Source organism: Colobus angolensis, unplaced genomic scaffold (genome assembly GCF_000951035.1).
Source record: "Colobus angolensis palliatus isolate OR3802 unplaced genomic scaffold, Cang.pa_1.0 Scaffold232, whole genome shotgun sequence".
NCBI lineage: Eukaryota > Metazoa > Chordata > Mammalia > Primates > Cercopithecidae > Colobus > Colobus angolensis.
In genome coordinates, this window is record NW_012115511.1 from 3,051,552 (window position 1) to 3,067,631 (window position 16,080).

At 39.6% G+C, this 16,080-nt stretch overlaps 1 protein-coding gene across 2 annotated transcripts in view; it reads right to left on the reverse strand.

Annotated features, from left to right (window-relative positions):
• Positions 1-3,681: 3,681 nt before the first annotated feature.
• The window catches only part of RALA (v-ral simian leukemia viral oncogene homolog A (ras related)), an 84,614-nt gene continuing 72,215 nt past the window's right edge, over positions 3,682-16,080 (reverse strand). For both annotated transcript variants that reach the window (XM_011944502.1, XM_011944503.1), the window contains 2 exons: positions 14,657-14,831; positions 3,682-5,672 (listed from right to left, as the gene is read on the reverse strand). In XM_011944502.1, the coding sequence (XP_011799892.1) occupies positions 5,550-5,672; positions 14,657-14,831 (298 nt within the window). In that variant the 3' untranslated portion in view covers positions 3,682-5,549. The remainder of the gene's footprint in view (positions 5,673-14,656; positions 14,832-16,080) is intronic.

Sequence of the window (16,080 nt, forward strand, 5' to 3'; positions counted from 1 at the left end):
CACACAGAAACTGCTTTTTACAGAGAACAGGGGACCAGCCACAGGGAGAACTTTTCTCTGCATTTAAAATATGTATACCCTGTACTAAAAATATCTTACTCTTTGTAAAATCCTCACAATAACCCCAGGATTTAGGCACTGACTAGGAGTTTTACAGTGAAGAACCCAGGGTTCAAGGAAGTTCCTCAAGGCAAATGAGAAGGGATGGAGGCCAAATTTGAATTGCAGTTCATCATGCTCTGGGAACCCTCAGACTATTGTGCTGTCTCCATTTAAAGCACCCTCAGCCCCGACCCAGAACTTGGAAAGGTAAGTGGGAAGAGTGTGGAATTAGAAGACTGATGACTCAGCTGGATGTGGTGGCTTATGCCTCTAGTTTCAGCTACTCAAGAGGCTGAAGTAGGAGGATCACTAGAGTCCAGGAGGTCGAGGCTGCAGTGAGCTATGATCATGCCACTGCACTCCAGCCTGGGCAACAAGTGAGACCCTGTCTCTAAAAAAAAAAAAGACAAAGATGACAGATGCTTTTTTTTTTTTTCGATGGGGTCTCACTTTGTTGCCCAGGCTAGTCTTGAACTCCTGGGCTCAAGCGATCCTCACATCTCACCCTCCATAGGCATAAGCCACCACGCCTTTCTTTTTCTTTTTCCTTTTTAAATTGAAGCTCTGCATTCTAATTTTGGTTCTTATGTTACTCCTGTGATCTTGTGCAAAGTATCTTTCTTCTGATCTGTAAACTGAGGGAATGGCTTTTAAGGTGCCTTTTAGGCCAATTTCTAGGATTCTAGGAAAACCATCTAAATATCTACCCATTGAATCTGTTGAATCTGACATTCTTTTTTGTTGTTGTTTTTTTGAGATGGAGTCTCGCTCTATCACCCAGGCTGGAGTGCAGTGGCGCAATCTCTGCTCACAGCCAACCTCCACCTCCCAGGTTCAAGCAATTCTCTTGCCTCAGGCTCCCAAGTAGCTGGGATTACAGGTGTGCACCACCGCGCCCAACTGATTTTTATAATTTTAGTAGAGACAGGGTTTCACCATCTTGGCTAGGCTGGTCTCAAATTCCTGACTTTCGGTGATCCACACCTGCTTTGGCCTCCCAAAGTGCTGGGATTACAGGTGGGAGCCACCATGCCCAGCCCAATCTGGCATTCTTTACAAAGACCAGTCCATAAACAAATAAAAGAGCTGACATGTGATGATGCACCTCTCAGGGCTATAACCTGAAATCCACTTCACATCCTTCATAGACGAGTTACCTGTCAGCAGAGGCTCAGAAGTTAGCTCTCATACCTGCTTCCAATTCAACAAGCACAAAAACCGTCTTTAGGAATATTTTCTAAGTACTATCTGCTTGCAAGCACCTAAATGCTTTTCTGTTTATTTTCCTTGGGGATTTTGATGCGAGCAATCTTTTATCAGATATCTGACAGTTTTTCTATCAGATTAGCCTTGCAAAATTTCATGTGCCTCATATTCTCTCTTAAACAGATGTTAACTGTTCCTCCACCCTCTCCCCATCCCCATCAATGGTGTCTGGGTCCTGATTGAGAATAGATGACTAAACCTCACTTCCTGCCCATTTGCCATGCATCCACAGGCATTGTCTACAGTAGCTACACGCAGAACTGCTAGAGTAGAGGACTAAAACAATTTTGCAGTTAAAAAAATATGGGAGGAAAGCTCTGGGCTGCCAAAGGAATGCTGCCTTTTTACTGTTATTATGGAAAAAGCAGAGTCAGGCCTGGCTCCACAGCTGAGCTCTGCACAAGGTTTTGCCTCTTGGCTCTTGATCCTCTTAGCAACCAGGCTGCAAGCACAAGAAGCCTCTTTCCCATTCACACAGCAACATCTGCAAGCTTTCAGTCGTTCAACAGGCTACAGCCCTGGGGAAATCTCGGGTGTTTCCCACTTTAGTATAGGCAATAACTAACTGTAATCTGACCTCCATTCTGTTGCTTCTCCACTGTGCAGTGACTAATAAGAGCATGGACTCAGAGCCAGACTACTTTGCTTCCAATCTCAGTTAATAATGACCAGTTCTGTGGCCTTGGACAAGTTATTCAAATTCTCTATGCCTCAGTTCCAACATCTGCAAAATAAGGGTTAATGGCACTATCTACTTCATTGGGTTAAGTATTAAATTTAGATATAAAAAAATACAGTATCTTCATGTCGGGTGTGCTGTTTGCTAATATTATATGGGTTGACGATCATTAAGAAACAGGGGGCCTAGTTCAGCATAAGGAGAGTGAGACAAACTCCAATCTTTTTGAAACTTCACTTCCTCTCCTTATACATGGGGTACTTTCTTCAGTATGAATCTCTGCAATTGTCCCTTATGCCTGTTTGTCCTTCACCTGCATATTCCCAGCTGAACCCAGAGCAGGCAGTTCATCAAAATCTATTGAATACTAAAGGCACAAAGACCTCTACTGACCTGCCATTCTTGACTTCCGACACCAAAGGAGGTTTTTTTTTGGTTGTTTTTTTTAATACAGTTGAGGTCTCACTTTGTCCCCAATGGCTGGATTGAAGTGGCTTGATCATAGCTCACTGCTGCCTCAAAATCCTGGGCTCAATCGATCCTTCTGCCTCAGCCTCCCTGGTAGCTGGGATTACAGGCGCGTGTCACTGTGCCTGGCTAATTTTTTGATTTTTTTGTAGAGATGAGGTCTCACCATGTTGCCCAGGCTAGTCTTCAACTCTTGGGCTCAAGCAATCTGCCCACTACGGCCTCCCAAAGTGCTGGTATTACAGACTTCGCCTAAAGGAGACTTCTAACACTGGATTACTCTGAAACCTCTACAGAAATTTTAGTAAATGCTTTGATAGCTTAAGGTAGTAATATAAAGCTGCCAAATTTTTACGTTCTCACAAAATTTTAAGACATGACTTTCTAACTTATTCAGGTGAGCAAGACCATGTCTGGCTAATTTTTTAATTTTTTTTGTAAAGGAGGCTATGTTGTCCAGACTGGTCTCAAACTCCTGAGCTCAAGCAGTCCTCCTGCCTTGGCCTCCGAAAGCGCTGGAATTACAGGTGTGAGCCACGGTGCCCAACTGGAGCACAGTATTTAACATCATATTCCATATTGGAGTTAAGAATGTGTACACACAATGACATTTAAAATTATGCCAATTATAACTTAAATGTGCTCATTCTAGCACTGCTTATGAAAGTTATGCAATTAAAATGAACTGGATTTTGAAAGGTTGTGCTCAACATTGGGCCGGATTGTTTCTAACTCGCAGGCTATTTGATAGTTAATAGGCCATGCTTCCCTCCCGACATCAAACGTTGGCCCAAAGCTTGGTGAAATGGTACAGGGTGTCATTCCTCCCACAATTTGTAAATTGTCTCTGGGGGTCATTCTGATCAGAAAATGAATATAAAGCTGTCACCTATCCATTCTAGAGTTTGGAGCATTCTAAAAGTAATGTACACATTTGTCATTTCAGGACCGCATAGAACATCTTCCATGTAGTTGTACACGAGTCCCTCCATTTCTGAGCCTTGATTAAATCTTAGCAATGCTGACACTGTTATTTAGGAAATCTGGCATTACACAAAAGAAGTCTCCAAACTGAGAGCTCAAAAGATGTAGTTGTTTGGTAAAAACACCCCCGTTGATACGTTTGAATATTACATGTTATATTGTAAACATCAAGTAACACCACAAACATTTTAAAAAAGGAAGTTTATTGGTCTTTAAATGGCTCAAATTGCAAATAAACAAATCGGGTAGTGGCATCAGCCTAAGACACGTGATGCATCTTTGTCAGTTGGCTTCATAGCACCTCAGTACCCAGGAGAGGAAAGGTCTCAAAGAAAAGTCACAATGTTAGTGGTTAGGACCCCTGGTTAAATAAGACTGTAATGAGTACACATGGAGATTGCTGGGCCCGCTGGCCTGTGTTACATTGGTAACTTGAATTCCGCACATGGCATAGCCTATGAGAAATACGAAATGAAAGATGTACATCTCAAACCCTTTAAGGACAAATATTGAACATGAGAAGCTGGATGTAATATCTAAAGAGTGAGTTCCTAACTTTACGTACACACCTGTTACCTGGAATGCCTGAACACATCTTTGACCTGTTGAAATTAGGACTGAGAAAAAAGAAAAAAACACCTTGTTGAATCAACTGTCCTAGCCCCACTGCAAAGAGGGGGAAAAAAAATCTGACAGTGGCGTATTTCTGACTGAAATTATGTCCCCAAGTAGTGTGCCAGAATTCTTCCAGCAGGAACACCACACAATGGTGACACAGCCTAATGTGTGGTCAGTGTGTGCCACACGTTTTCTGCACTATACCCAGGTTTGACGGCTTGATGTTAACTTCTGAAAATGTAGCTACAGTGATCTTCATTATACATGAACAGACAAGAATTACTACTAATAATTCCTGTATCAAATTGTAACTTCATGAGTATAAATTTAGAAATGAACAGATGGCAAGCATGAATATTTTCCCGAAGTGTTCTAGTGCAAAATGCATTAGCACTACTGACATTTTCTTCCTGTGCCCTGCTCCCAGATTAAAAACTTAACACTTACATGCTCACCACTGGTAGAAAGTGATTTCCAGGGACCAGCATCTTAGAGAAGAGAAGGGTTCATTCAAACATAACTGGTGCTGAATCCTCACAGTTGAAAATTATCTTACAAGTATATGCTGGCCCTTCACTTAAAATGACCTTGCAGTTTATTAAAAGCGATCAAAGAGCTCTGAAATCTTATTTTCAAGAACCAGAGTATGGCACACATTTTAAATTTGGACAGACTCCTAGCAGACAGTTACTTCTCAAGAATTTTCTATACAAAAGCTGTACTCCATGCTAGGCATGTATTTTCTCACCAGTACACATGGGGCAGTGGACCCCTGGTGTCAGTAACACACCCAGAATGATATAACCGGGTATTTTTCAGTTTCTAAATTAAGGCATATTCAAAAAATTCCATGTACAAGTTTACACCACTTTTCTAAGTTACTCACCAGGTAACTAAAGTAGATTCACAGATGAATTACTCTCAGTTTAACTATATGCAACAACCATGCCAATAACTTTTCTTCTAAATTTTGCATAATAATGGTTAAAAAAAGTGGTACAGTTTAACTATCATGTTCACAATTGTCATTTTTCAAGGCAGAAGACCAAGACATTTTAAAATGATGTAAAATTTAAGCTTTATAATAAACACCAGAGGAAATTGCCTTTCCTCCCACTCCCCACCCCCATCTCACCTCTTTATTTAATATTTCAAGAAAGACTGCCGAGAAACACAAGCTCACACGCTACATTCAGGACCATGATAAATGTAGGCAATTATGAAATAAGTTGAACTTTGCTTCTTGGTGAAGCCACATTAATTTCTTTTTTAAGTAAATTTGACTTTCATTGCAGTTCCAATTCATGCTTTTAGTGATATACAACAATTTCCAAAATGTTAAAGTAATTTCAGTCAATTAAGCCTTCGACGGCAATGCTTATAAATTATATTTATTAGTATGGTCAAGATAAGAAAGGAGTTTGGGCTTTGATTATAAAATGCAGCATCTTTCTCTGATTCTCTTGGCTAAACTTTTCCTCTTCTTTTTTCCATTCTTTTCTTTGCTGTCTTCCATCTTTCTCGCTCGAATTTCTCTCATTAAATCAAAAAATACCTAGAAAGAAAAAAAATAGGATCAATAAAGCAAACAGATATATGAACTTAGTACTTCTCCAAATCACAGCAGTAAACTTTGGGGATAAGAGAAGTATAAATATTTAAGAGCTCTTGTTTGGGAGTAGAGAGCGGAAAGCATACAACAAAAGCCTGATTCTCCCAGTATCTTGAAAAAAGGAGGAAACTAGGAAGTTTTCTGAATTACACTTTATGGTAAAAATGTTCATATGTAATAAAACCTGATCTTTCTGTTCCAGTTTTTGAGACGAAAATCTATAAAGTGCTACAAGGTGACGATAGCCCCAAAGATAAAACTCAATGGATTATACTAAAGTACTTTAATAATCAATAAATGTATTTTATTAATTTATATTTAACAATATATGCTTAACTTTATATTTAATAATTTGGTATTTCATAACTTGGTTTCCTCAGCTTCATTTCTAAAAATGGAGAAAAAGCTCCATTTTTAGAAATGAAGCTGAGGAAGACGGGTGTATGCTTTATCATCTTGATACCAGACACTATGAAACAACTTTGTCTGTTACTCTATATGTGAGAATTTATCAGTTTTTGTCTGATGTCTAGGAACTGGTAAATAATGAGATATTAGCATAGTAACTAAAAAAATTATAACAATTCAAAGTTAAATTTCAATAAGAAATTCCTCTGTTCTGTAACACAGAAGGGTCTGGAAGGCTACACACTGACACTCCACATAAACAGCTGAGAGTGTATGATAAAAGGAGGAATAACTTTTATGATCACTTTTGAATTCTGGATTTAAAAAATAAGTTTTTACTTATAGAATTAAAAAACCCAGTAAGACTAAAGATAAGCAAGGAATATGAAAGCGATAAGGAGTGCTGTGAGTAAAGTGTGCGTATGTCATGACTGATGTGGCCTTTCCTAACGCATCTCTGAAAAAAGCAACACACAGAATAGCAGATACAGCACTACCTGTGTGTGTGTGTAGGGCAGGAGTACACCTGTATTTGTTTGCCCTTGCACAAAGAACAATGAAATAATAAACCAAACCCTAATAATCAATTTTATTTTCAAGAAGAAGGGAGGAGGGTACAAGGAAGAGTGAGGCATCTCTGAGTGTATCTTGTTATAGAATTTCTATTTTAGAGACATAGGTGGTTTACATACTCAAAAATAAAATTAGGCTGGGACAGTGACTCACGCCTGTAATCTCAGCACTCTCGGAGGCCGAGGCGAGCAGATCACCTGAGGTCAGGAGTTCTAGAATGCCCTGGCCAACATGGCAAAACACTGTCTCTACTAAAAATACAAAAATTAGCTGGGTGTAGTGAAGGGCACCTGTAATCCCAGCTACTCGGGAGGCTGAGGACAAGAATTGTTTGAACCCGGGAGGTGGAGGTTGCACTGAGCCAAGATCATGCCACTGCATTCCTGCCTGGGTGACAGAGCAAGACTTAGTCTCAAAAAAACAAACAAACAAAAAAAATAGCAAATCCTAAAAATTGAAAATCAAATTTAAACAAGTACGACCAGCCAGGCATGGTGGCTCACGCCTAAAATCCCAGCACTCTGGGACGCTGAGGTGGGTAGATCACCTGAGGTCAGGAGTTCAAGACCAGCCTGGCCAACATACAGAAACCTCACCTCTTCTAAAAATACAAAAATTAGCCAGGTGTGGTGGCATATGCCTGTAATCCCAGCTACTCGAGAGGCTGAGGCAGATCACTTGAATTCAGGAGGTGAAGGTTGCAGTGAGCTGAAATCATGCCACTAAACTCCAGCCTGGGCAACAGAGTGAGATTCCATTTCAAAAAACAAACAAACAAACAAACAAAACACAAATAAGTAAGACTGACTATATTCCAAGATGGTGACACAGTCACACAGAGGAATTATTTCAAAGGTCTACAAGACATAGCATAGAAAGTACCTATTTTAGAATAGATGCTAAGGATAAAAATAGAAACAAAATTCCAACAAAACAATACAAAGACAAATCTTAAACTTTTTTTTTGTTTGTTTTTGAGAGACTCTGTTGCCCAGGCTGGAGTGCGATGATGCGATCTCAGCTCACTGCAATCTCCGCCTCCTGGGTTCAAGAGATTCTTCTGCCTCAGCCTCCCGAGTAGTTGGGATTACAGATGTGCACCACCATGCCCGGCTAATTTTTGTATTTTTGGTAGAGACAGGGTTTTGCCATGTTGGCCAGTCTGGTCTCAAACTCCTGACCTCAGGTGATCTGTCTGCCTCAGCCTCTGAATGTGCTGGGATTACAGACGTGAGCCAGCACACCCAGACAAACTTCATTTTGCAATTTGTTTGTGACAGCAATGTTGCTCTTTTGGAACTATTTTATATACACTGAAGACTAATGCAAGGGAGGAATTATGTTAATGTAATTTAGGAACCAAGATTTTCAGTGTGAGAGAAAAGATGTAAGTACAAAATCAAAGATGTAAACATTTATAATGTTAAATTTGAATTGGAAATAACAACATGATCACATTTTTTTTCTTTTAATAATACCTATTTCCTAGCACTATTCACTAAAAAATGACAACACAATAGCAGTAAGCAACTTAAGTAACTACGCTGTGGCTGCTAAAAACCATTCCTCCTAAACAGAACCTGAGTTCCTCAGATGAATGGCTGATTTCTGATCTGCAGCAAGAAGCATAAAATTTAAGTCAGAAAGCAAGGAAACTACCAGAGATGAATGGGCTGAGTCAAACGGACATACGACCAACATGAAGGAGCATAAATGGTTAAAGGGAAAAACTGAGCATAAAACACACACACATGTGCGCGCGCACACACACACACATACACACAGTATGCAACAGAATGAAACACAACGATGACATAAAACCCATGAACTCCTGCCCCGACTGGTTGTGATTCTATTTCCCCAGAGACTAGGAATTTCAGAAGACCTCTTTTTCAAGTCTCTGGCTAACTAGCTAGGACAGGAGGTCTCAATTCTAACTAAATGTAATTATTGGAATACTCCCAGTATTGCTTTCTAATGCAGATAAATTACTATGAAAAGGAAACTAGATGAAGGTTTAATTTCTGATTTTATTTTCAATTGAATTTTGTCTGTTTAACTGACACACATTCACAGAGTATACCGTGATGTTTTGATACATATAATGTACAGTGGTAAGACCAGGGTAATTAGCATAGCCATCATCTCAATCATTTATTATTTGTGTTGGGAACATCCAATATCCTCCTTTCAGGTTATTTGAAACTATATATTATTGTTAAGTATAGTCATCTACAGTAGTATAGTACACCAGAGCTCATTCCTCATAATCTAGCTGTAATTCTGTATAATTTAACAACTCTCTACCTATCCCTCCCATTCCCACCTCTAGTATTCTGTTCTATTTTTTACTTCTATGAGATCAACTTTTTCTAAGCTTTTACATATGAATGAGAACATGCAGTGTTTAACTGCCTGTTCTTGGCTTATTTCACTTAATTTTCTCTAGTTCTATCCATATTGCCTTGAATGACAGGATTTCATCCTTTTCAATGGTTGAATAGTATTCTATAGTGTGTATATATCATATTTTCTTTATCCATTCATCTGTTGTTGGCACTTGGGTTAGTTCCGTATCTTGGCTATTGTGAACAGTGCTGTAACAAACAAATGTCATTAATAGGAAAACGGCTGTATTATGGAAAAGTCTAACCACTTTGTGGTTTTAAAAAGAATGTGGATACATCTATATGTGGTGACATGGAAGTTATAAGATTTGTCATAAAATTTAAAAAGCACACCACAGAAATATGCACTATATATACAGATATAAAATATATTATGTGTGTGTATAAATATGCACAAATCCTATTAATACAGGGGGAAAAACAAGCAAATGCAAACTTTCCCTTAGAGATATGTATGCCTGCTTTTAATGTCTGGAAAGACACACCCGTGTTAGCACTGGCTACTGAAAGGCAGGGGAAGGGAGTGAAATATGGGAGAAAAGTGACTCATTTTTCCTCCTTATGTTTCTGTATTATGAATTTTTCTTTATATAATAAGCATGTATCCATGTATTACTTGTACAACGAAAAAACCCAAATATCTTTTCCAAAAAATATGGTGTATTTCTACCAACATTCTTCCCTCAACATAAAACTGATTCTCTTGACATAATAAATCACACTCCCCCTTTGGACATCTGTTAATATTTGCTCAACTTCTTTCTGTTCTGCCAGAATGTTCCTTAAAACCAAGAGCAACCTTGGAGTCGTGAATTAATAACCAGAGCATTTAGCTAGGATACTAACAAGGTCATTGAATGAATCCAATGAGTACACAAGTAGGTTTGCCCAGATGTTCTTCGAGCCTCAGGGTGATTCCTCTATGACACGCATGGCCTCCTGAGACATGCCATGCCCCATCTCTGGTGGCTATGACACTTTTTCATAAGTAGATTTAAAATCTGCATCTTTGAAACTTCCACCTAATGGTCTATTTGGAATCCAGATGAGGATAAGGCATGAGCCAATGATCTTATGGAGAGAGAGCATTTGTTCTGTGACAAAGCACGACACTTCACAATTTAATAAAAGGGAATAACACTTTCTATTCCTGAAAATTTGTGATCAGGCTTCTAGTAGTGGATGACATAAGAAATGGGACATACACTAGCTATTCCAGCCATTGTTTTGTTTTGTTTTTGAGATAGGGTCTAGCTCCATTACCCAGGCTGGAGGGTAGTGGTGTGATCTCAGCTCACTGTAGCCTCCGCCTCCCAGGCTCAAGCAATCCTCCTGTCTCAGCCTCCCAAGTAACTGGGACTACAGAGACATTTGCCACCACACCTGGTTAATTTTTGTATTTTTTTTAGAGATAGGGTTTTGCCATGTTGCCCAGGCTGGTCTCAAACTCCTGGGCTCAAGTAATCTGCCTGCCTCAGCCTATCAGAGTGCAGGGATTATAGGTGTGAGCCACCGCACCTGGCCCCAACCATTTTTCTGAGTAAAACAGTGAGGAAAGAATGTGAGCATGTTAGCACCAGAGTTGGCCAGACCCAGAGGCCGCAGATGCCACCACAAACCCCGTGACCTTGAGTGAGTTATGTAATCTTCCCACACCTCAGCTTCCTCGTCTAAAAGTGAGCATCAGAAGAATATCTATGCCTCACACAATTAAGGATTAAATGGTTGGTACTTATCACAGTGCCTGGCTCTTATAAGCACAAACAAATATTAGCTTTTCTGATTATTAGATTATTTCCTCAGGAGAACAACTATGAAGACAAGTATAACCTAATTCTGGAAATTGAATAGTTGCTGCAAATGACTTTTACGTAGCCACTGAGGTACTTTATCTGGTAGCCACTCTGCAGGATGTAGCAGTACACGAAATTACAGTCTTCAGTATGGATTTCCACCACACTTTACAAGCAGCCTCGTTTAATGTAATTCTGTTTTGGACAGGTGACCACTGACTGCAGACTGTATTATCTGAAACTGGCCACAGCAATGTTTCCTATGTGCTTTTCCAGAATCCTGCCACTTTTCATCAAGAGGTGAAGTCTACTGCCCTTCCTTCTCAACCTAGGTGAGACTTGGTGACTACCTCAAACATGTAGAATGAGGTAGAAATAATGCTGCATAACTTCAGAGACTATGTCATAAAAGGCTGTATGGTTTTTGCCTGGTTCTTCTTCTCTTGTGACACTTGCCCTTGGAGACTCTGCCCACTGTGCTGTGAGGAAGCCTAAACTAGCACATGTGGAAAAGGCCACATGGAGGAGCCCACCTGGAGAGGAACTGAGGCATCCTTGGATAACAGCCAGCATTATCTGGCTGAGCCAGACATGTGTGAACAAGCCTTCAGAACCTAAGTTTAGGTATTTCCAGTGCCTAGACTTGAAGCTTTCAGCTAAGGCAGCATACACTGTAGAGCAGAGCCAAGCCATTTCCACTGTGCCCTGTTCAAATTCTTGGCCACAGAATGTATGAGCAGAATTAATGACTGTTTTACCCAGAAAGGTTTTGGGGTGTACTTTGTTATACAGCCTTATACTTTTATTTTTTGAAAAAGTGATACAGTCGTACCTCAGTATCTGTGGGGGATTGGTTCCAGGATGCCTGTGGATATCAAAATCTGTACCTACTCAAGTCCCGCAGCTGGCCCTGCGGAACCCATGGATACAAAAAGCCAGCCCTCCGCATATGCAGGTTTCACATCCTGCTGTATTCTCTGTCTGTATCTAGTTGTGGACGCAGAGCCCAATGACATGGAGGGCAGACTGCATCTGTGAAAAAAAATCTGCGCAGCTGAAATCTGTGTTGTCTGAGGGCTAAGTGTCCATGAATATGGCAAAAAGTTCACAAGGGTATTTGCAGTGAAAAGAGCATAAACTGTGACTTAATTCTCTGGAGACAACCACAGGTACCAGAGTCTTACATATCCTTATGATGTGTACATAGATAATGTGTATGTATGTGTGTTTAAAACACATGGCAGCAAGCTACAGACACCACTCTGTACTTTGTTTCACTTACTTTATAATTGAAGATCATTTGATATCAGCACATTTAGTTCTATCTTCATTTCTTTTTAATGGTTGGGCAATACTCCATTATTTAAACCAGTCCATTATTGAACACTTGGATATTTCCAGTCTTTTGCTTCTAAAACTAATGCTTCACTGACTACTACTGAACATACATGTATACATGAGTGCATAATTTGTTCTGTATAATACATTTTTAGCACTTAAATTGTTGGGTCATAATTCTGACGGATATCACAAAACTGTCCTTCCACCAAAATGACAGGTTCCTATTTTTCTATACTCTTGCCGACAGTATATTCTATTCTCAACCTCTTTGCTTTTTTTCTCCCAAAGTGACGGGTAAAAAAATGACATTCCACTGTATTTTTAAGTTGTACTTCCCTTTTAATAAGAGACCGAATCTCTCTTCCAGTTTAAAGGCCATGTATGTTTCCTTTCTACGACATGCCTGTTGCTGTTTTTGGGCCATTTTTCCTAGGTTTTTGGTCTTTCTCTCACTGTCCTGTAAGACCTGTGCTAACGCAGACACCATACTTCCCAGGGCCTCTGATGCCAACAGATGATCACCACAAGGACTGTTACAATACAGTTTTCTATCTTGAACTGCCAGTGTCTGCATGTCTTCCCCACTCCCCTTAGGTTCAAATAGTTTTTATAGTGTGTTCTACAACCTACTCGAGATATCAATTAGGAAAGTATATATATGCTATGAGAATGTTCAATGTTGCCTTTTAAAACCTCAAACACCCTCAATCTTAAAATATATTTTCATTAATACTTTAAAAATATTTGCCCTACATACTGTCTCTTCAAATCTATAATTTTCTAATGACTCACTATAGGTCAGGCACAGGCTGGGGCATTTTACGTATATGATTTCATTTCATCTTTACAATAATCCTATGAAGCAGATACTCTTGTTCTCATTTCCAGAGGGAAGCTAACTGAAATACCCAAGCCTTACCTACTGTGTTTAGAAACCGTGGTTCCCAGAAAACTATGATAGGGCATGCTATGGACTGAATGCTTGTGTCACCCCAAAATTCATATACTGAAACCCTAATTCCTTATGTGATAACAATAAGAGATGGGGCCTTTGGGTGGTAATTATGTCACTAGGGTAGGGTTTTCATAATGGAATTAGTATCCTTCTAAGAACGAGGAGAGCTATCTCTCTCTCCCTGTCATGTGAGGATACAGTAGGAAGGTATAAGGAAATCCTGCAAATCAGGAAGAAAGCCCTCTCCAGAATCATATTGTCTAAGACCTTGATCTTAGACTTACCAGCCTCCAGAACTGTGGGAAATAACTTTGTTATTTAAGCAAAACACACACACACACACACACACACTTGCCCTAGCCCCAACCTTAGAAAAAATTAGTATCCTGAATAGAAATCTGTAGTACTCACTTTGTACAGATATGTTAGACCTAAAGGAATCTTACAATGTGCTAAGAAGTTAATAAGTTTAAGACAGCAATGACACTGTCTTAAGACCTACAGCAAAATAACAGAACAAATCTTGAACTTTTTTTTTAACCTAGTACTTTCTGGATCAGGATTATAAATCTACAGGCATACGCAGCACTTGCTAGAAGTGTAAATTCTCAGGTCCCATTCCAGACCAAATGAATCCAAATCTCTGGGGATAAGACTCAAGAATGTGTGTTTATGAAGATTTACAGGCAGTTCTTTTGCCTATTAGAGCCTGAGAGGCACTACTCTACTGTAGAGCCTAGATACTTGCAGGCTAAAGAAAGACCACACTTGGAGGCCTTTAAGATCCTGTGCTACCTTAGCCCAGTGGACAGTCTTTCTAGATACCGGACCTGGTCTAGGGTAGTGGGATGAAATGTACTTGGGGGTGTTCCACATCTGGTCTTCAGGAAGGGCCACTCTGAACAAAGTGAGACAAGAAAGGAGGGCAGACGGTTTCCTTTTCTTTCTTTCTCTTTCAGGAGAAAACAAAGGTTGAGGGTGGGGAGTGGAGAGTGGCAGGAGAGATTTTAAAATGATCTTATCTGGGGGCTTCTTCATCTTGGATGGTATCCTTATTTTTAAGAACTTAAGTGGGGTTGGGTAGGCGTCAGGTCAGAGGTAAGAATGTTTAGTGCTGGAATCTTGGGACTCACACAATTCCTTCTAAATTATCCAAAGACTCAATAGGATAAGGGGGGAAAAAGGTCAAGAATGTCATCAGTGCTTAAAAAAGAAAAAAAAAAAGGTACATTTAGCTGCAGTGTCTTGTGTTTTAATGTCTCTTGGGAAGCTAAGGACAAGGTGAACTAAAATTCCTAACATGTATCTGAGCATTCAGGGATGATAAAAATCAACATACATTAAATCTCTATTTGAAAGTTTCATAGACTCTCCAGGCAAAATGGAGCCAAGTTAAAGCAAACCAACCTATTTTAACATGATGCAGTAGTAAAGAGAGTCAAGTGTTACCTTGTCAACATTAGCTCGTGTTTTAGCAGACGTTTCCACGTAGTTAACATTCCACTGCTCAGCTCTGTTTTTTGCCTCTTCTACAGAAACCTGCCTTTTATCTTCTAAATCTGATTTGTTACCAACCAGTAGAAAGGGAACATTCTCATCTTCTTTTACTCTTAAAATCTGCTCCCTGGATAAGAGAAAATGAAAAAGAAATAACAACATTATAAGGATAGCACAGAAAGTTCTTGTTTACCTCGTATCTAGTTTTCCCTATTGTTAACATCTACTACTGTGGTACACGAATCACAATTAATGAACCAATACTGATACAGTATTAGCAACTAAGGTCCAAACTTTATTCAAATGTGCTTGCTTTTTGCCTGACATCCTTTTTCTGTTCCAGGATCCCATCCAGGTTGCCACATGACATTGAGTTTCATCTTGTCTCTTTAGCCTCGAGTTGGCCATGGTAGTTCTCAGACTTTCCTTGTTTTTGATGACCTTGATAGTTTTGAGGACTGCTGGCAGGCAGTTTGTTGAATGTCTCTCAATTGGGATTTGTCAGATGTTTTTCTCATGATTAAACCAGGGTTATTGGTTCTCGGGAGGAAGATAACAAGAGAGTGCTATTCTTATTGCATCATATCAAGGGTCCCGCCAACTGTTTTTTAAAACCCAAATGTGCCAGAAATTACTGGAAGTCAGACCTCGAGCATAGATTTTGCATTGAGAGGTAAGTTATCCACTGTGAAAGTGTCATCAATTTTAAAGTACCATGGTTCTGCTCTTCCTAGTCATGTAAGTTTGAGCAAAGTACTTCTTACCTCAGTTTCCTCATCTACAAAATGGAGCTAACAATGATACATTCCTTATAAAGTTGCTATGAGGGTTAAATGTGAAGTGCTTATAACTGCATGGAACAGTGTAAATATTCAAATAATGTTATCTCATTAATCCACTGAAAGAAATGTTTTCTTATAAAATCAACAAACAAAAGGAAATCTGTAAGATTTAGGTTCACTAATTTGCTACCTTAAAAATGCCTCTCCTTTGAAATTATTAAGAGCTGATGAAGCTATAGGAACATAAGTACAGTCAGCCCTCTGTATCCACAGACTCAACTAACTGCAAATAAAAAATATCTTTTAAAACCCCCAAAACAGCCAGGTGCAGTGGCTCATACCTGTAAACCCAGCACTTTGGGAGGCTGAGGCAGGAGGATTGCTTGAGGCTAGGAGTTCAATACCAGCCCAGGCAACATAGTGAGACCCCATATCTATAAAGAATAGAAAAAAAAAATTGGCCGGGTGTAGTAGTGTGCACCTGTAGTCCTAGCTACTCAGGAAGATCACTTGAGCCCAGGAATTCAAGGCTGCAGTGAGCCACGATTACATTACTGTACTCTAGCCTGGATGACAGAGTAAAACCCTGTCTCA